Genomic DNA, 20774 nt, shown 5'->3' with positions numbered 1-20774 from the left:
ATCTCTTCTCCTTTGTTATCTCTTGCCCAACCCCCACCTCACTTGTTTATAATCTGTGACTTTTCTAATATTTGTCAGTTCCGAAGAAGGGTCACTGACCCGAAACGTTAACTCTGCTTCTCTTTCCACAGATGCTGCCAGACCTGCTGAGTGAATCCAGCATTTCTTGTTTTTGTTTTAAATTGTACCATGTTGTGGTCGCTATCACTAAAATGCACCCCCACCAATACATCAACCACCTGTCTGGATTCATTCCCCAGAATTAGGTCCAGCAGTGCACCCTCCTTTGTTGGATCCTCTACATATTGAGCTAAAAACTTCTCCTGTATACTCCATCTCCTGTATACTCCATCTAAGCCCTTAACACGATGACTATCCCAATTAATGTTGGGAAAGTTGAAATCACCTAATATAATTACCCTATTATTATTTTTACACACCTCTGAATTGTGCACATATTTGCTCCTCAATTTCCTGCTGACTATCTGGGGGTCTATAAATAAACACCTAGCATTGTGGCTGTCCTTTTTTTATTCCTAAACTCTACCCATAAAGCTTCATTTGATGCCCCCTCCAAGATATAATCTCTCCTTACTGCAGTAACTGACTCCTTAACTAATATTGCAATGCCCCCTCCTCTTTTACCCCCTCCTCTGTCTCACCTGAAGATTCTATATCCCGGGATATTGAGCTGTCAATCCTGTCCCTCCCTCAACCATGTCTCCGTGGTGGCTACTATATCAATTCCACGTGTCAATCCTTGCCCTTAACTCATCCGTTTTACCTGCACTACTCCTGGCATTAAAGTAGAGGCCATCCGTCCTGGTCTTACTCCCTTGAAACTTACTTCCGCTGTATTCCCTCTGACTTGTTTGCTTTCCTGTGTTTAGCTGTGTCCCTATTTTGCTAGGAGTCTGCGTCCCCTCCCCCTGCCAAATTAGGTTAAACTCCTCCCAACAGCACGAGCAAACCCGCCAGCAAGGATGTTAGTCCCCCTCTGGTTCAGATGTAGACCGTCCCACTTGTACAGGTCCCACCTTCCCCAGAAACGGTCCCAGTGGTCCAGGAATCTAAAACCCTCCCTCCTGCACCAACTCTTAAGCCACGCATTCATCTGTGCTATTCTCCTATTTCTATACTCGCTAGCACGTGGCACTGGGAATCATCCAGAGATTACAACCCGAGAGGTCCTGCTTTTTAGTCTGCTGCCTAACTCCCTGAATTCTTGATGCAAGACCTCATTCCTCTTTCTACCTATGTCATTGGTGCCAACATGTACCATGACCTCTGCCTCGTCACCCTCCCCCTTCAGGATGCCCTGCAGCCGTTCAGTGACATCCTGGACCCTGGCACCAGGGAGGCAGCACACCATCCTGGAGTCACGTTGACGGTCACAGTAGCGCCTTTCTGTTCCCCTGACTATAGAATCCCCTATTACTATTGCTCTTCCTCTCTTTCCCCTTTCCTGTGCAGACAGTCTGCTTGTTGTGCCGGAAGCTTGGCTCTGTCCACACTCCCTGGAGGAACCAGCCTCATCAGCCTCCAAAATGGAATACCGATTTTCAAGCAGGACCCCAGGGGACTCCTGAACTACCTGCCTGTTTCTTTTCGACTGCCTGGTGGTCACCCATTCCCTTCCTTCCTCAAGTCCCTTCAGCTGCGGTGTGACCACCTCTCTAAACATGCTATCCACGATGCTCTCAGACACGCGGATGCTCCACAGTGTTTCCAGCCACCGTTCCAGCTCTGAAACCCGAGCTTCCAGGAACTGTAGCTGGACACACTTCCTGCACACATGCTGGTCCCAAGGACTGGAAATGTTCCCAGATTCCCACATGCAGCAAGAGGAGCAAACCACGGCTTTAAGCTCTCCTGCCATGACTAAACCCTTTAAATTTAAAACTTTAGAAGACTATTATAATAAGAAAATAAATCAATTAAGTCTTGCTAAAACAATGACTTACAATTCAATCCAGTTTGAAAAATACCCACCAGGACTTACCAGTCAGCTGTGCTCTTTGGAAACTCTCGACTCCCCTCACGCTCTTTGAGGACAGGTCGGAAATGAAAGGAGCTCCTCGCTCCCTCCTCACTGAACTCCCTCAGTTACAAAACACCCCACTTTAGCACTCTAATGCAGCCCCAAGTCAGCACTGTAAAATGGCCCACTTTTATACTGTCTGACTCTAGCCCCTGAAAACTGTTTTAAGCCAGTTATCTAATTAACAAGGTGCAGCTGCAAGCAGAGCCTGAGTGAGCTCTGTTTAAAGCTGGTCTAAAACTCACCTTCTCCAACCCAAACAACAACTGTTAAGTTAATTTGCTAAATAAAAGAAAGACTAGACCTTAGATAAAATTACCCACAGTCACAAAGCTCCCACTTTCACACTCTAATGCAGCCCCAAGTCAGCACTCCAGTGCAAACAGGATAGATCTGAGTATTTTTTGAACAGTAAGAAGCTTGGTACAGTGGAGGTCCGAAGAGATTTTGGGGTCCATGTAAATAGCTCACTAAGATGTAGTAGTCTGGTGCAAAAAACAAATCAAAAAGGCTAATGGAAACTAGAGGGGTAGAATTGAAAGGGGAGGAGGTTTTGCTACAGCTATACAAAGGCCTGGTTAGATCCCACGTCTGCAGTACCGTGGACCTTTGAAAGGATATATTGGCTTTAGAAAGAATATATTGGCCTTGAAAGGAGTGCAGTCCAGATTCACCTGAATGTTACCACAGCTCCAAGGGTTAAATTATGAGAAGAGATTACATAAACGAGGCTTGTATTCCCTGGAATGTAGAAAATTAAGCGGTGAGTTGAACAAAGAACAGTACAGCACAGGAACAGGCCATTCGGCCCTCCAAGCCTGCGCTGATCTTGATGCCTGCCTAAACTAACACCTTCTGCACTTCCGGGGCCCATTTCCCTCTATTCCCTTCCTATTCATGTATTTGTCAAGATGTCTCTTAAACGTCGCTATCGTTGATTTAGGTTTTTAGGATTTTGAAAGGAATTGATCGGGTAGTAGAGAGAAACATTTTCTCTTGGTGGGAGAAGTCTAGCACAAGAGGACATAACCTTAAAATCAGAGCCAGGCCATTCAGGAGAGAAGTTAGTCACTTTTTCATGCAAAGGGTGGGGGAAGAGTAGAACTCTTTCCCACAAAAGCAGTAGATGCTAGCTCAATTAATAATTTTAGATCTGCAATTGATAGATTGCTGCTGGACGCGGTTATTAAGGGATGTGGAGCCAAGACAGGTGGATGGAGTTGGGATATAGATCAGCCATGATATCATTGAATGGCAGAACAGGCTTGAGGGGCTGAGTGACATACTCCCGCTCCTGTTCCACAGCTTTGTTTTATTCTGAATATGGCTCCTAATTTGATAATGTGCTTGTTCAGACACCCTGATTTATGGGTAGGGAATATAGATGTTGTGCTGATTGATTTTGCTGGTGACCTGGGCATGATGAAGACAGTATAGGAAAAGTACACAATTATGTTTGGGAATCATTAGTTTTGTGTATAAGTGATTAAAATCAGGACTTGCTGTATTGGCAGCCGAACTTGTTATACAGTAAATATAATTTAAGACATTGTAATGTGGTGACATGGAAGTGAAGTAATTGCTTCCTGAAATTTGTTGATACACCAGTAAAAGTCAACTGGGGATATATTAATGGCCCAGAATTTGCTGGAGTGTGCATCATTGGTTAGAGTTTTTTTCCTCATCCTTCAGCTCGAAAATCTTTTACACTGCAAATTGCTGGACGTGTGTGCTGATAACAGCACAGTGCACTCTGGAACCTTGGTGAATGACAGGATCAACAATATATCTTGTTAATTATTGAGATTTAAGTATAGAAAAAAAACAGGAATGATAGAGAAGGAAATGGGATGAAGTCGAATCAAAATAAGTGCAGAAAGAGAAATAAAGGGAAGAAAGATTGGATTAAGGGAGAAAGAGGAAAAAGAAACAAAGAAAAAGAGAAACATTTAAAAATATAAAACTTTAAATTTTAGCAACCTCTAAGAACCAGTTACTATCTGCAGGATTGACAGTGCACAGTTTCAGTCATCCACTTCTGGGCTGGAAAGGTTGAATGTCATTCCAGGAACATAAATCATGTCATTAAAGGAGCCCCTTATTCGCTTTCTGCAGTGGGTATAGGTATTAATTACTGCAGAAATTTCCTGAAACTTTCAGGGAGGTTGACGGTGAGCTACTGTTTTTGTAAGACTCACAGCACAGTGGCGCAAATTGGCTTGCCACATATTGCTGGATGATTTACACGCTAATAATGGTGTGTACATTAAACTTGCCGTTATTTTCCCAGAAAATTCTGGGCTAATGGTTCCATGCAAATTTTGGTTGCACTGATGCACATAGGACTGATGGCACATTTATGACATTGTTAGACTGGACCAAAATGTGATGTTCGTAACCTGGTGCCTTAATGGCTTTGTGCAGTTTGTAGAGCCAGTAATTGCTTGGTTTTGATTATACCATAGATTTCTGATTTGTTTTCTTGAATATTTTCCTCTCCTCTACAAATGGTGCTGATTCTCGCTTGGATATTGTTTAATGGGGTGTTGGCTGCCCATGAATACGTTGGCTAAGTCTTTCTTCCATGTATAAGGGTAGACATGTAATTCAATCATGGAGCACTTCAAAAATTGTTTTCTCATTTTATTGCTACACACTATATCCACATATACATACTTTCCATCATTGATCATTGGATAGCAATCAATCCAGAACTGTGGCCGATTTCCCAAATCTCTCTCATGCTTAGTGTTTCTCACAATGTCTTGCGCACATGCTCCTGGCCTGCTTTTTTACTTTTGTTCCTAGTAACTATTTTGGTGTTTAACTGTGCTATTCTTTTATACCTCTGGAGATGTTTTCCTTCACACTCGTAGCTCTCTGAATTGTGAAATACATTTTGAAAGAGTATAAAGATGGCTAACATTTCAGCTACACTAACTACATGTCCAATTTGATGTACAATCGTTTAATGAGTTATAATCCATCCAAAACTGCCAGTGCAGGTTGCCTTCAAATTTTAAGAATATGGTAATTGACAAAATACTACGACACTGATTTAATTTAGAAACTACAGGTATTCTCCAATTAGACGTTTGTGCATTTACAACTATTGTATGTGGCGTGCCAGACTGCAATCTGGTACGCTTGGTTTGGCTTGATGCTACAAGCAGCTTATCCTCAACATACAAATAATGTAACCTTAGATGAAATCAAAGCTGTATCTAATGTAACTGCATTTGTTTTAGTTTCTGATGATTTTACAGAGCTACAATTTAAACAATCCCAGGAAAGTAGAAAATTACCACACCACACTCCACCGCTACCTATACTGAGCTCATTTTATACAACCAAAACCCCATTGAAATCCAGCTTAATGCTGTACCTGTAAAGCTATTGTACTGACTGCTCATGAGCTAATTGGATCATGTTTTGGTCAAATATTTAACTTTCATAATATACCTGAATTAAAATAAATGTTGGAGTTGCTCACATTGAGTCAGAGGATGCATTGTTTTAAACGTTAAGTACAATATATTGTTAAGACCATTGATTTATAACTTTATCCTTCCGGTGCCATTGGGGCACGTCATTAACCAGTTGACACCATCCTATTCTGTCTTGGGCTTTTCACTTGAGTTCATGTGCAAGTGCACTTTGCTGTTACTGTGTTGTGTAGAGTTTTACTTGAATAATCTCTGGCCCTTTTACATTGTGCCTTCTATTTCCATTTTTGCCTCGGAATCCCTGTGTCAGACATTCTTGGAAATTCCATTTCCTTTCCCACAAAGCTGGCAGGCAAGAGGACACACAACATGCAGTACTTACTGGTCATAAGACATAATCAAGGAAGGTTGGGGCAACCTACTCAATCCTGTGGTGCCAAATGCTGGGCATGTCCTCTCTTTCAATGCTGCCAGATCCAGGTGCCCCCTCTCTAAAAGTGCTGTCAGTCCTGCTGATCGCTTCAAGTGCTGCTATACCCGAGGACCTTCCTTCCCTCTGCCGACATGGCAACCAATGTGGCCCATCATTGGTTTGTTCCATTCCCATGAGATTGCCCTCGCTTGCAGAAAGTTTTTTTGCAATGTTTGTTCATACAGTACTTGCCAACTAGTTTTAATTACAATCACATGTACACTGCAAACAGTACAGAGTAACAAGTTTAGGCCTGACAGTTTAGGCATGGATCAGGCAGGCCAATATGAGTTCAGAAAAGGTAGCGGTGGAGTGTGGTGTGGTAATTTTCTACTTTCCTGGGGTTAGGCAGCACTTGAGGTTGCAATCCTTGAGTTGAAAGGATGAGTGGAGGCTCTGGGTTTTGGCACCAACACTGGTTTATTCCTGCATCATCTAAAATTTAATCTCACTGGAGGAATGTTTGGACTTTGCCTTCACCTGGTAGGAGAGTATATAGTTTAGCAACATTACACGAGAACACAACACAAAAAGTAGGAGCAGGAGTAGGCCATTCAGCCCCTCGAGCCTGCCCCGCCATCTGTCCCAGGCCTCTACTACTCTTTCGGGCCTAAAGAGGGGTAATCAGAGGTTTGCAAATCCATAGGTTAAGATAAATTGTTTGGCTTCTTGGGGTCTAATGGCATTGGTGAGCAAGAGACTCGGGGGAATTTTATGTTCTCTCCCGCAACGGGTTTGGAGGCGGGGAGAGCATAAAATACTGTCTGGGCAGAAAGGCCATTCGGCCTTTGCGCCCCGCTGCTGACTGAGGTCCTTAACTGGGTAACTAACCCCCACTTAAGGGCCTCCACCTGCCGCAGCCGCAATTACTCGTGCAGTGGGTGGCCCTGTCACCACACGAGAAGCACAGAATGAAAAACATGCAGGTTGTCCGGGTGGGGGTGGTAGTGGTGTGTGCTGGGAGGAGAGATGGTAGGGCTTCCCTCATTCAAAGGCACAGTGCCTGAAAGAGGGACCCGGCATCGGGAAGAGGGGGGAGCCCTCTGAGGGCCACCCCCTTGCCCTTGCTGCCATCTACCATCCCCTGTGACCCCCACCCTAACTTGCCTGAGGCCCAAGTCCAGCGTCAATCCTCAGCCTCCAGAATGGTCATCTCCAGCAGCAGTCATCCTCTGATTAGCCAGCAGCTCTCCAAGGGCAGGACTTCCGGTGATTGACCTAAATCCAATAGAAGGCCTGCCACTGTCCACTTAAGTGCCTGATTGGAACTAAATTCGTCGGACCTTCTGGAAAAGAGGCGATGTGGGGATCTTGGTGTCGGTTTCCCCCGCTGCCAGCATAAAATTCCCCCCTCAGAGTTTCACACAATACAAAAGGCCATACAGTAGTATGGAGGGTTCCTAGTGCCTAGTGTACTTAGTGGGAGAGGTTTTTTTTCCCAAAAATACATTACGAAACAGTTCAAATGTTCACATTTCGGAAGGTACAATAGAGATCAGATTTCTTCAGTACAGAAAAACATGAAGTGCCTCACAATTTTTGCCATTCCATTTTAAATGGGACGTGTACAAACCGGACAGTCTACACCTGAACAGGACTGGGACAAATATCCTTTGCTTGTGCTGTTGGGAATGGTTTAAACTAGATTGGCAGGGGGATGGGAACTCGAGGGCAGTTTCAGCTAGGACGATTTCAGGCCAGGGAACGGAAGGCAGAAAATTAGCGAGTGACTCGGAAAGACAGAAGAAGCAAAGGTTAAAAAGTTTGCAGTGCAGGAACGTGGCAGTGTTAAAAAGTATTTATTTAAGTGCAAGGAGTAAAGTAAATAAAGCCGGTGAGTTGACGGCGCCTTTTTTTCATTAATTCATGGGATGTGGGTGTCGCTGGTTAGGCCAGCATTTATTGCCCATCCCTAATTGCCCTTGAGAAGGTGGTGGTGAGCTGCCTTCTTGAACCGCTGCAGTCCGTGAGGTAGGGACACCCACAGTGCTGTTGGGAAGGGGAGCTCCAGGATTTTGACCCAGCGACAGTGAAGGAACAGTGATATAGTTCCAAGTTAGGATGGTGTGTGATTTGAAGGGGAACTTGCAGGCGGTGGTGTTCCCATGCATTTGCTGCCCTTGTCCTTCTAGTTGGTAGAGGTCGTAGGTTTGGAAGTTGCTGTCTAAGGAGCCTTGGTGCGTTGCTGCAGTGCATCTTGTGGATGGTACACACTGCTGCCATTGTGCGTCAGTGGTGGAGGGAGTGAATGTTTGTGGATGGGGTGCCAATCAAGCAGGCTGCTTTGTCCTGGATGGTATCAAGCTTCTTGAGTGTTGTTGGAGCTGCACCCATCCAGGCAAGTGGCGAGTATTCCATCACACTCCTGACTTGTGCCTTGTAGATGGTGCACAGGCTTTGGGGAGTCAGGAGGTGAGTTACTCGCTGCAGGATTCCTAGGCTCTGACCTGCTCTTGTAGCCATGGTATTTATATGGCTACTCCGGTTCAATTAGACACATGGCAACACGATATTGTTGCTGTAACAGGAACTTGGCTTAATGTGGGGCAAGAATGGCAGCTCCATGTCCCTGGATATAGAGTTTTCAGGCGGGATAGAGAGGGGGATAAAAAAGGAGGGGTTGTATCATTATTAGTTAAGGAATTGATAACCGCTATGAGGAGGGATGATATGCTAAATGAATCATCAAATGAGGCCATATGGGTGGAGATGAGAAATAAAAAAGGGGCAGCCACACTACTAGGAGTGTACTATAGACCCTCAAATGTGAGTGGGAGATAGAGGAACAAATATGTAGGCAGATTTCTGAGTATAAAAACTATAGGGCAATAATAGTTGGGGATTTCAAATACCCTGCTATCAACTGGGAAACAAACTGAAGGGCACAGAGGGCACAAAATTCTTGAACTGCATTCAAGAGAACTTTTTTAGTCACATAACAAGCCCAACGAGAGGGGGCGCAATTCTAGATTTAGTCTTCGATAATGAAGCTGGGCAAGTAGATGAAGTAGCAGTGGGTGATCATTTTGGAGATAGTGATCATAATACAGTTAGTTTTAGCATAATCATGGAAAAGGACAAAGATAAGACAGGAGTTCAAGTTCTAAATTGGGGGAAGGGAAATTTTACGAAACTGAGGCGATCTGGAGAAAGTGGACTGGATACAGCTACTGGAAGGAAAATCAATGGCAAACCAGTGGGAGGCGTTCAAAAGCGAGATTGTACAGGCACGATGTAGGCATGTCCCCACAAAAATAAAGGGTGGCACTGCCAAATCTAGAGCCCCCTGGTTATCTAGAGGCTTACAGAGTATGTTGAAGCAGAAAAAGAAATCTTATGACGATCACAAAAAACTTCATACTTTAGAAAGCCTAGAGGAGTATAGAAAGTGCAGGGGTGAAGTAAAAAAGGAAATTAGAAAAGTAAAGAGAGGACATGAAAAAATATTGGCAGGTAAAATCAAGGAAAACCCAAAGATGTTTTATTAGTACATTAAGAGCAAGAGGATAACTAAGAAAAGGGTAGGGCCTATCAGAGATGTACAAGGGAACTTACATGTGGATGCAGATGATGTGGGCAGGGTTCTTAACGAGTTTTTTGCCTCTGTCTTCACAAAGAGGGATGATGTAGACATTGTAGGAGGAGTGTGAAATGTTAGATATGATTAGCATAATGAGAGAGGAAGCACTTTCGGGTCTGACATCCTTGAAAGTGGATAAATTACCAGGGCCGGATGGATTGCATCCCAGGTTGTTAAAGGAAGCCAGGGAGAAAATAGCAGATGCTCTGAGGATCATCTTCAAATCCTCACTGGATATGAGCGAGGTGCCAGAGGATTGGAGGTCAGTGAACATTATGCCATTGTTTAAAAAGGGTGCGAGGGATAGGCCAAATAATTATAGGCTGGTCAGTCTGACTTTGATGGTGGGTAAATTATTAGAATCAATTCTGAGGGACAGGATGAACTGCCACTTAGAAAGTCACGGACTGATTAGGGATAGTCAGCGTGGATTTGTTAAGGGAAGGTCATGTCTTACTAACTTAATTGAATTCTTTGAGGAAGTAACAAGGAGGATTGATGAGGGTAGTGCAGTGGATATGGTCTACATGGATTTTAGTAAGGCATCTGACAAGGTCCCACATGGCAGACTGGTCAGAAAAATGAAAGCCCATGGGATACAGGGGAATGTGGCAGGTTGTATCCAAAATTGGCACAGTAACAGGAAGCAAAGGATAGTAGTCAGCAGATGTTTTTGTGAATGGAAAGCTGTTTCCAGTGGCGTTCCACAGGGCTCAGTGTTGTGTCCCTTGCTGTGTGTGGTATATATTACTGATTTGGACTTAAATGTGGGAGGCATGATCGGGAAATTTGATGACACAAAAATTGGCCATGTAATTGATAGTGAAGAGGATGGCTGTAGACTCCAGAATGATATCAATGGTTTGGTTGAGTGGTCGGATAGGTGGCAAATGGAATTCAATCCGGAGAAGTGTTAGGTAATGCACTTGGGAAGGGCAAATAAAGCGAGGGAATACACAATAAACTGGAGGATATTGAGAGGGATAGAAGAAGTGAGATACCTTGGAGTGCATGTCCACAGGTCCCTAAAGCTGGCAGGACGGGTAGATAAAGTGGTGAAGAAGGCATATGGAGTGCTTTTCTTTATTGGCCGAGGTATAGAATACGAAAGCAGTGATGTAATGCTGGAACTGTATAAAGGGCTGGTTCAACCACAGTTGGAATATTGCGTACAGTTCTGGTCGCCACATTACACAAAGGACATTGTTGCTCTGGAGAGAGTACAGAGGAGATTTACAAGAATGTTGCAAGGGATTGAAAGTTGCAGCTATGAGGAAAGATTTGATAGGCTAGGGTTGTTTTCCTTAGAACAGAGGAGGCTGAGGGGTGACTTAATAGAGGTGTACAAAATTGTGAGGCGCCTAGATAGAGTAGATAGGAAGGACCTGTTTCCCCGAGCAGAGAGGTCAATTACTAGGGGGCACAGATTTAAGGTGATTGGTAGAAGGATTAGAGGGGACATGAGAAACATTTTCACCCAGAGGATGCTGGGTGTCTGGAATTCACTGCCAGGAACGGTGGTGGAGGCAGAAACCCTCAATTCTTTTAAAAGGTACCTGGACATGTACCTGATGTGCTGTAACCTACAAGGCTATGGACGAAGTGCTGGAAGGTGGAATTAGATCGGGCGGCTAGTTTTTTCGGCCAGCACAGACACGACAGGCTGAATGGCCTCCCTCTGTGCTGTAATTTTTCTACGGTTCTAAATGCAATGTACATTGACATTGCATGGTATAAAACGCATTTTTGGTGCATACAGCCAGAGGGGTTTTACGCAGGTTCCAGCCCCTCAGTTCACTGTGGTGGGAGCACCTTATACAGTGGCCTTTCCTCATTGAGCCTTTATGGCAGCTGCCCCAAGCTTTAGTGCATCCCTCAGCACATCGTCCTGGACCTTGGAATGTGGCAGTCAGCAACACTCGGTCATGGACAAGTCTTTGCTCTGGAAGATCAGCAAGTTTCGGGCAGACCAAAGTGCGTCCTTCACCGAGTTGATGGTCCTCCAGCAACAGTTGATATTTATCTTGGTGTGTGTCCCTGGGAACAGCCCGTAGAGCACAGGCTGCTGTGTTACGAAGCTGCTCGGGATGAACCTCGACAAAAACCACTGCATCTCTTTCCATATCTGCTTTGCAAGGGCACATTCCAGAAGAATGGGAGAGGGGTCACAGATCTGGGAATATTAGTGGCAGAACTGGGAAGAGGTGTTTTTTCATTCTACTAAGGTGGAACAGTACCCCTTAAAGTTAGTCTAATTATTGTTGAGCTCAGTTAATTCAGCATTTCGTTATTGTTTGGTCAGGGTACTTTCTAACTTGGAAAGTGCTAGTTGGTGTTGCATTATCACATGTAATGCACTATGTATCATTTTGCTACGAAGATGGAATTGTATTTAAGGTGCCCTGACCCTTTAAGATCACAAAGTCTAACTGCTATTGGTACACACAGGTTGAAGTCAGTTGTTTGGTGACTGATTTTTGATTGAAATTTGCTTGCCAGTTTCAGGTTGCAGCTCAGAAATGCCACCATTTTAAGATTGTATTGTGGCTGTACCAAAGTATGATGTCTGTTCATACTAGACATGCCATTTATAATTCATTAATAAATTAAGATAGACATAGAATAGCATTTTACAGCATAGAAACAACAGGTCAATGGCAGGGTTTATGTTCAATACAAGCTAAAAAGTGAGCACACTCTCTACTTGGAGAATCAGTACCCACTAGCAAACCTCTTGTGGCCTTATGCATGAGAAGTCAGGTATCTTGTTCTTTTGGAAGGGCAGGTGTGTTACATCAAGTAATGCAAAATGCAATGTTTAGTTGGGATGGAGTTTTGTTTCTTCAAGGCAACAAATAAACCAAAATATAGGTCATTCAGGATTTAATTGTTTGGCCTGGGAAGTTTGCAGCTGGAATGTGTTCATTAGCTTCGGGGGTTAGAAATGCATATCAGCATTTTAATATTGTTTTGCATCTGTAATAAATTGTGACATCTGCATGCTCTCATGAACACAAGAAATAGGAGCAGAAGTAGACTAAATGGCCCATCAAGCCTGCTCCACCATTCAATACGATCATGGCTGATCTTGGGCTTCAATTCCACTCTTCTGCCTGCTCCCCATGTCCCTTGATTCCCTTTGAGACCAAAAATCTATCTATCCCAGCCTTAAATGTATTCAGTGATGGAGCATCCACAACCTGCTGGGGTAGAGAATTCCAAAGATTCACAATCCTTTGAGCGTAGTAATTTCTCCTCATCTCAGTCATGAATGATTGGCCCCTTAACCTGAGACTGTGCCGCCGCGTTCTAGATGCCCCGACCAGTCGAAACAATCTCTTGGCTTCTACCCTGTCAAGCCCTTTCAGAATCTTGTACGTCTCAATTAGATCACCTCTCATTCTTCAAAACTCCAGAGAATATAGGCCCATTGACGCATTGTTTTTAATATGTTACTAGCAAATCTCCTGCACCACTGTGGAATAGCTTTTTTATATAAGATCAGAAGCATACATCAGGAAAGATATATTGGCCTTTGAGTAGGTGCAGTGCAGATTCATCAGAATTATACCAGGGCTAATGGGGTTAAGTTATGAGATCAGGTTGCATAGAGCAGGCTTATATTCCCTTGAGTGTAGAAGATCTAATTGACATGTTTATGATCTGATTTGATAGGGTAGATAGGGAGAAACTATTTCCTGTGGTGGGAGAGTCCAGTGTTGATGTGCAAGTTCTTACATAACCTTAAAATTATACCTAGGCCATTACAGGTGAAGTCAAGAAAGATTTCTATGTTATGGGTAGTAGAAATCTCTTACTCTTCTTATCACCTCCCTTTCCCCCCTGCCCCAAACTCCGAAAAAAGCTGTTGAGGGCTAGGTCAGTTAAAAATTTAAAATCTGAGACTGATAGATTTTTGTTAGGCAATGGTATTAAGGATATGGAACCAAGGCAGGTAAATAGAATTATGGTACAGATCAGGCATGACCAAACTGAATGGCAGAACTGGGTTGAGGGGCTGAATGGCTTACTTCTGTTCCTATACTACGTGACACTATTATTCTGCTAAAGTGCGACTGTGTCCCTTTAAGGTTGCAAGGAATAATTGCTGTTTACTCATGAAATTAATCCTTGGATCAGTTACTGGTCTGACTGGCTTTCTGTCTCGAAGTGCTTGAGGTCACAAAATCAAATTCTTTGATAAACGCAGATTAATCACAGTTTACAGACATCATGGTTTTTCTGTCAGATGACTACCTTTGTTGTTTTGTCAAGTCTAAATGGGAATTTCTATGCGACACTTAAGTATGAAGGACAGTAAAGGGGCACATTCTGTACAGTTTTTATTCTCTAGATCTGTATCAATAAATGAGAGTTCTTTCTTTGACAGGCCACTGAAGATTGATTACTGTGGGCCTGACCAAGGGCCAATTCAATGCAAACATAACTAGATTTAAAATTTAATAGCCTAACTGGCAGAATATGAGTTATTGCTTCAATCTTGCTGATCTTTTAGAGTAGCACTAGCTATCTTATGCTTCACCATGCCTGAATTATCTTGCTTATTCTGCTGGCTATTAGTAATACAACTCAGTTTTTTTTTAAAGTGTCTCCAACGTTTATGTGCAATGTAATGTATTGTGGGATGCTTAGTGGTGGCTTTGTGGAAAATAATCTTTTATGTGAGTGCACACAAATAACAAACTTCTGGAGAGTTCTTTTTTTTTTACACTGTTGTACTGGTTTTGGGGCTGAATTCAATGCATGAAGGAAGCTGAAATTGAAATAGTGTGCAAGATTTTGGCAGTTAGTGGCAGTAGAACAAAATGCGGGTTGTTTATCCAGCCTTGTGTTACATAGTTGGCTCATCTGATTAGTTTTGGTTTAATTTTCATTCACACTTTGTTTAGACAAAACAGAACTGTTAATTCTTGTTATGCAGCTTTATTTCTCTTTCTGTAGGTCGGTGGTACAAAAGCAGGAGTAGTTCGCTTCCTGGGGGAGACTGACTTTGCTAAAGGGGAGTGGTGTGGAGTGGAACTGGATGAACCCCTTGGAAAGAATGATGGGGCTGTGGCTGGAACCAGGTTTGTTTGGGATGATGTGCACAGTTTATAGTAGAACCCTTTGTTTATGTTACTTATAAATCATTTCATTATTTTCATTAAATAAGGATAGCCATTTGACCTTATGTTTTGTTACAATACACGACTCAAACTGAAATAGTTGCTTTCTTAATAATTGAAAAAATAATTTGTAACCTAGAGGATATGCTGTTCTTCTATTAGGCTGGGGTCTTTGCTCAAAATTGACTATATTACTAAAATAATCATAGGAAAAAATTTACGATTGACTCAAATTACTTACCTGCTCAATTGACTGTGTATGAATCAAAAAATAGCAAAAATTACCTATGGTGATTAAGTATTCAGCAGAAAATAGCAATTAAAGAGCAGAGTTTTAATTTTAATGCAGTTTGCACCTTCAAATAAAACTTTTGAGTTAATAGTGTTGTCTTGGGGGAGGTTTTTTTGTTACTAAAAGGGAGAGATGTATGTGTCAGGTCAGAGGGGTTGTTTGAGTTGTTTGATGTTTGTGATGGAAATTGCAGCTAGATCAGTCAGTGAGCTCGACCCCAAACACCACCTTTTCAGACATTGATTATTGACAATGGGCAAAACCTCACTACATTAGGCATTGTTAATGAATGACAGCTCAGTAAGATCTATTAAACCATATGGGAAGTAAGGAGGAGTAAAACATTTTATAATCTTTAAATAGTAGTGGTGATCTGCCCAAGGGCAGGTCCTGTGCTCATTTCTCCATGCCTCATGGTCCTGCGCTTTCTTCCTCAGTTGCTTGTAGAGCCTCCCTTTTTTTAACGCATGAGAAATGAGCAATATGACTAGGAAAAAAATACATGAGGTGGTTTCCTGTTGCCTTCCTCATGTGCTTTAAAGGAAACACAAGTCCTCTTCCCGTAGGATCCTCCACCTGTAAGCAGCCTTGAAGTTCTCGCTCTTCCACCATCACCACCAAAAATTCGCAGGTTCTGCTGTTGGCCATGGCTCATAGCCCTGAGCATGGGACCCTTGCCTGGGGCAACTCGCAAAAGGTCAGGGATGACCTTTTACCCCTGTTACCCTAAATCATTTAAATAACCATGAAAAAAATCAGTGCGAAAAATAAATAATGAATAAATGGGTATGAGATTTTTTTAGGGGAGGGACAAAATTACTTAGATTTCAAGTTTTGTCAAGTGATAAAATAGTATTTCAGGCTTTGAGACCCACATCTTTTAATATCAATACAAAGTGACTCCTGGCAACGCAGCTCAGTGCTGACGTCATCAGAGCACTCCCAGCTTCGCACATGCGCAGAACGGACCCTTGCTGTCGGTATGGTGTTGCTCATGCGCAGCCTGCATCAGTACCCGGCTTGCCAGGACGAAATGGCACATGTGCGCGTAAACGTCATCACGTACTGCAACATCTGCTTGCCGCTCATTCCCCGCCTCGCTACTTCTCCTCCCTTAGCCACTCGTTCCCCGCTTCACCAACACACCCCCCCGCCCCCCCCCCACCTATCTGTGGGCCATTCGCTCCCGGCCTCGCCGCTTCCTCCCCTCTGCTTCACCGCTCCCTCCCGCTTCTGGTCCCTGCTCCCTCCTGCGATCATTGCCTGTCTTCCCCGCGCGGGAGAGAGAGCGAAAGAGTGACAAGATAGGGAGGGGAGGGAGACTGCGAGTGGGATGGAACGGGGAGCAGAGGCACAGCAGAGGGGATTAAGCGGCGCGTCCGGGAGCAAGTGGTCCACAGATGGGGGGTGGTTGGGAGTGGTGGTGTGAAGCGGGGAGCGAGTGGCCGAGGGGGAAGAAGTGACCAGGGGTGGAGCAAGCGGTGAGCAGACAGGCGTGAGAGGCAGCGGCGAAGAGAAGTGCGATGGCAGGAGGGAGAAAGGTACTGTTGGGGGTGGGATGGAGGCAGTGATCGCAGCCACTGTGAGAATTTGGGTTTCATTTGTTTTTGTGATAAATTGAGCAGCGCCATCTTTACTATTGGCAGCTGCCAAAAACATTGCACAGTGATGCTTCAGTGCATGAGACTGCATTTATGTATGTGCAAGTACTGCGCCACTAGTGATTGTGTTGTCAGCAAACACAGCCATATCAATAACACATCTTGCCAGTCACTTGATAGATTGCTGTAAATTTGCTGCAACATTATGATGGCCCAACTGCTGTCGAATTTACATTACTTAGTTATTTACCCTGACCTTTCAGATGGGTTTCCACTAAATCAAGTGACTATGTCTCAAAATACAAAGAGATCAGCAACTCCCAACATAAAGTTCTTTATCTGTGCACAAACTGAATTTTGATACCATTGTGCTTCATAATTTTTAAGCAGTGTTTTCTGAAGCATTGGTTTAAAAAAAAATGATTTTTAAAAAATTGTTCTGAGATTTATTGTGTACATGTGGTGAACTTTATAGAAAAAAAACTTGCATTTATATAGTGCCTTTTGTGACCTCAGGATGTGCTAAAGCACTTCACAACCAATGAACTCTTGAAATGTAGTCACTGTGGTAATGTAGGGAAATATGATAATCAATTTGCACACAGCAGGATCCCAAAATAGCAATGAGGTAAATAACCCATTAAATAATAATAGTGATATTGGTGGGGGACAAATGTTAACCAGGACACAAGGAGAACTTTCTTACTCTCTTTCTCATTTGCAAATACTGTCATGGGATCTGGTGGGATCTGCCCACCTAAGAGGGCAGACATTATCTGGGTTTAATATCTCATCTGAAAGACAGCACCTCCAACAATAAAGCACTCCCTCAGTACTGCACTGAAGTGTCAGATGTAAGACAGTGTTCAAATCTTGGAATAGGCTTGAGCCTACGAGCTCAGTCTCAGAGGCAAGAATACTACCACTGAGACAAGGCTGACGACTTGCGTGAAATACTGATATTGATCAGTAAGGCACATTCAATTGAGTTACTGAATACAGATTTGAGAAACTAGAGCGTATAAGCAAGTAATGTAAATTGCACCTAGACAATGCCTTTTAAAGAACAAAAATAAGGTTGCATACATGACTGCATATGATGGTAAGCATTAGTTCAGTGGTTCTCAAACTGGCGTCCATAGAGACTTACTGGGGATCCGCAAAATAGTGTAAAATTAATAATGAAGGCTTGGTGAGAACGGAGTGCAGAAACAATCACACCAAGGATTGACAAACTCTGCACAGAGAAGCAGGCACACCAATCTCACTGATATCGCAGCAAATACCCATTTCTTAAAAGCATTATTAAGACACTTTACGTGCAGCACTTTCATATTATGAGTATTATGTAGAATTAGATGGAGGGGTCCGTGTTAACTAATTCATTTGAACAAGGGTCTTGCGTTCAAAAATTTTGAGATCACTGGTTTAGTTAGTGACAGTAGCGTCAGTGACGATGATGTCACCGATGGTGCACTCAGCTTCATTGTCAATAGTTACTCCGTTAATTTATTCCTAATGCATAATTAGAGCTGTTTTCATAATATTGGATAGTGGTACAGGAGTTGCCTTTATTATGTAGGGCATCGTTGGCACTAACCCTATCTCTAATGAGTAACATTAAGTAATCCCAAAAAACTTTACTGCACTAATGTAAAAAAACAAGTTTAAAAAGAATTCTTTTTACCTTTTGTCAGATATTTTCAATGCCATGCAAAGTATGGTCTGTTTGCACCAGTTCACAAGGTTACCAGAATTGGATTTCCCTCAACGACACCAGCTAAAGCCAAGACAACCGTACGAAAAATGGTAGCAACCCCATCAAATCTCAAGCGTAGTCCTAGTGCATCATCCATCAGCTCTTTGAGCTCCATAGCATCTTCTATCAGTGGTAGACCTAGTCGTTCAGGACTGGTAAGGAATTGTATTAATTTCAAAACTTGTTTGACCTTTCCTGGCCATTTTGGGAAATGGTGTTTAATGCTAAATTTTTAAGATATGATCATAAAAAATACTAGTTGATCACCTGTGGTGTTAAATATGGAGAGTCAGTTCAAGGGCATTTTTGGTGAGGGTCATGTGGAGGAGAGGAGAATGGAGGGGGAGAGATTGGCAAAGAAAGGAGGAGGGAGTGCAGAGGAAGGGAGAAGGTGAGGATAAGGGAGGGGGACTGGGTGAGGTGGACAAGAAGAAATGAGAGGGTAAGGATGGGGTGAGGGGAGGGGAAGGTGATAGGGTGACGGGAGAGTAGGGTGTGAGGGCAGGGAATGGCGAAAGGAAGTGATGGGAGACAGCTACAATGACTAATATTTATATAGCGCCTTTAATGTAATAAAATATCTCGAGGCGCTTCAAAGGGGCATTATAAAACAAAGTATGACACCGCGCCACAAAAGGAGATATAAAAGCTTGGTCAAAGAGGTAGGTTTAAAGAGTGTCTTAAAGAAGCAAAGTGAGGTGGAGAGGTATAAGGAGCATATTCCAGAGTTTGGGACCTGGACATCTGAAGGTGCGGCCAACAATGGAGAAGTGATTAAAATTAGGGATGCCAAGAGGCCAGAATTAGAGGAGAACAGATATCTTGGAGGGTTATGGGGCTGGAGGAGATTACAGATGGGGAGGAGCAAGGCCATGGAGGGGTTTGAAAACAAGGATGAGAATTTTAAAATCAAGATGTTGCTTGACCGAGAGCCGATGTAAGTCAGCGAGCACAGGGGTGATGGGGGAAGGGGACTTGGTGCAAGTTAAGACACAGGCAGTAGAGTTTTGGATGACCTCAAGTTTACAGAGAGTAGCATGTGGGCGACCAGCCAGGAGCGTATTGGAATAGTCAAGTCTAGAGGTAACAAAGCCATAAATGAGGGTTGAGACGGGGGCAAAGTCGGGGCATTTTACAGAGTTGGAAATAGGCGCTCTTAGTGATGGCATGAATATGAGGTCAGATGCTCATCTTGCGGTCAAATGTTACACCAAGGTTGCAAACAAACTGACTTAATCTCAGACTGATACCAGGGAGAGAAATGGAGTCGGTAGCTAGGTAATGGAGTTTGAAGCGGGGACCGAAAACAAAGTCTTCCCAAGATTAATTGGAGGAAATATTTTCTCATTCAATACTGGATGTCGGATAAGCAGTTTGATAATTTAGGAACAGTGGAGGAGTTGAGAGCAGTGGTGGTGAGGTAAAGCTGAGTTTCGCCAGCATACATGTGAAAACTAATGCTGTGCTTTTGAATGATGTCACCAAGGGGCAGCATGCAGACGAGAAATAGGAGGGGCTCAAAGATAAGTCCATGAGGGAGCAGGAAGAGAAGCCTTTGCAAGTGATACTCTGGCTACAATTAGATAGATAAGAATGGTACTAGGTGAGAGCAATCCCACCCAGATGGATGATAGTTGAGAGGGGTTGGAGGAAGATGGTGTGGTCAACCGTGTCAAAAGCTTCAGACAGGTTGAGAAGGAAGAGGAGGGATAGCAGGGCAAAGGAGGATGGGGAGAAGAGGAGGACGGAGTGGTTAAGTAGAGAGAAGGGGATGAACGAGGGAAGGTGAGAAATGGGAAGAGAGAATGGGAAAAGGAGAGGGATGCTTAGGAAGGCAGTGCTGAGTGGAGGAGGGGGAGAAATGGTTTCCTCAGCAAAGATTGGGGGAGTCTACCAATTTTCTTCCAAGCTGGTGGGCTGGGAATTGCTTTTGATTCAGTGGGGGTCGGAAGAGGTCATTGATTGAAAGAGGGAGTGGGAAGAGTGAGTGAGTGGGTTGAGGGAATGGAGGGGAAATAGCAGTAGAAGAATTTTCCTTGGCAAGGATGGGGAAATTTCTGTGTGCTGCTTTTGCATCAAGAAGTGGGGGTGGTAACAGGACTGATTTTGCTTACTTTTGAGTGGGGGTTGCCAGCAGCTAAATTTAGTTGGGGAAGCCTGGCTGCCAATTAGTCTCAGAGGTGGGAGAGAGCGGAAAGAAGAATACTAATGACATCAAGGGATATGGGGATAGTGGGGGAAAATGGCGTAGAGGTAGATGATCAGCCATGATCTGTTTGAATGGCGGAGCAGGCTCGATGGGCCGAATAGCCTACTCCTGCTCCTTGTTCCTATGTGAGAGGGAGAGTAGAAAGAGAGAGAGCAGGGAAGAAGCAGAAGAGAAAGAGACAGAAGGGTGCTTACCTCAGCGAGGAGTAGGGGAGCTGTTTGCTACTTTTGACACAGCAATGGAGTGGC

At 43.6% G+C, this 20774-nt stretch overlaps 1 protein-coding gene across 5 annotated transcripts in view; it reads left to right on the top strand.

Annotated features, from left to right (window-relative positions):
- The window catches only part of clip1a (CAP-GLY domain containing linker protein 1a), a 231074-nt gene that overhangs the window by 65855 nt on the left and 144445 nt on the right, over positions 1-20774 (top strand). For all 5 annotated transcript variants that reach the window (XM_068055040.1, XM_068055039.1, XM_068055041.1 and 2 more), the window contains 2 exons: positions 14502-14626; positions 18256-18472. In XM_068055040.1, the coding sequence (XP_067911141.1) occupies positions 14502-14626; positions 18256-18472 (342 nt within the window). The remainder of the gene's footprint in view (positions 1-14501; positions 14627-18255; positions 18473-20774) is intronic.

This window comes from Heterodontus francisci, chromosome 23, assembly GCF_036365525.1.
Source record: "Heterodontus francisci isolate sHetFra1 chromosome 23, sHetFra1.hap1, whole genome shotgun sequence".
NCBI lineage: Eukaryota > Metazoa > Chordata > Chondrichthyes > Heterodontiformes > Heterodontidae > Heterodontus > Heterodontus francisci.
This window is presented reverse-complemented; position numbering and strand designations above follow the sequence as displayed.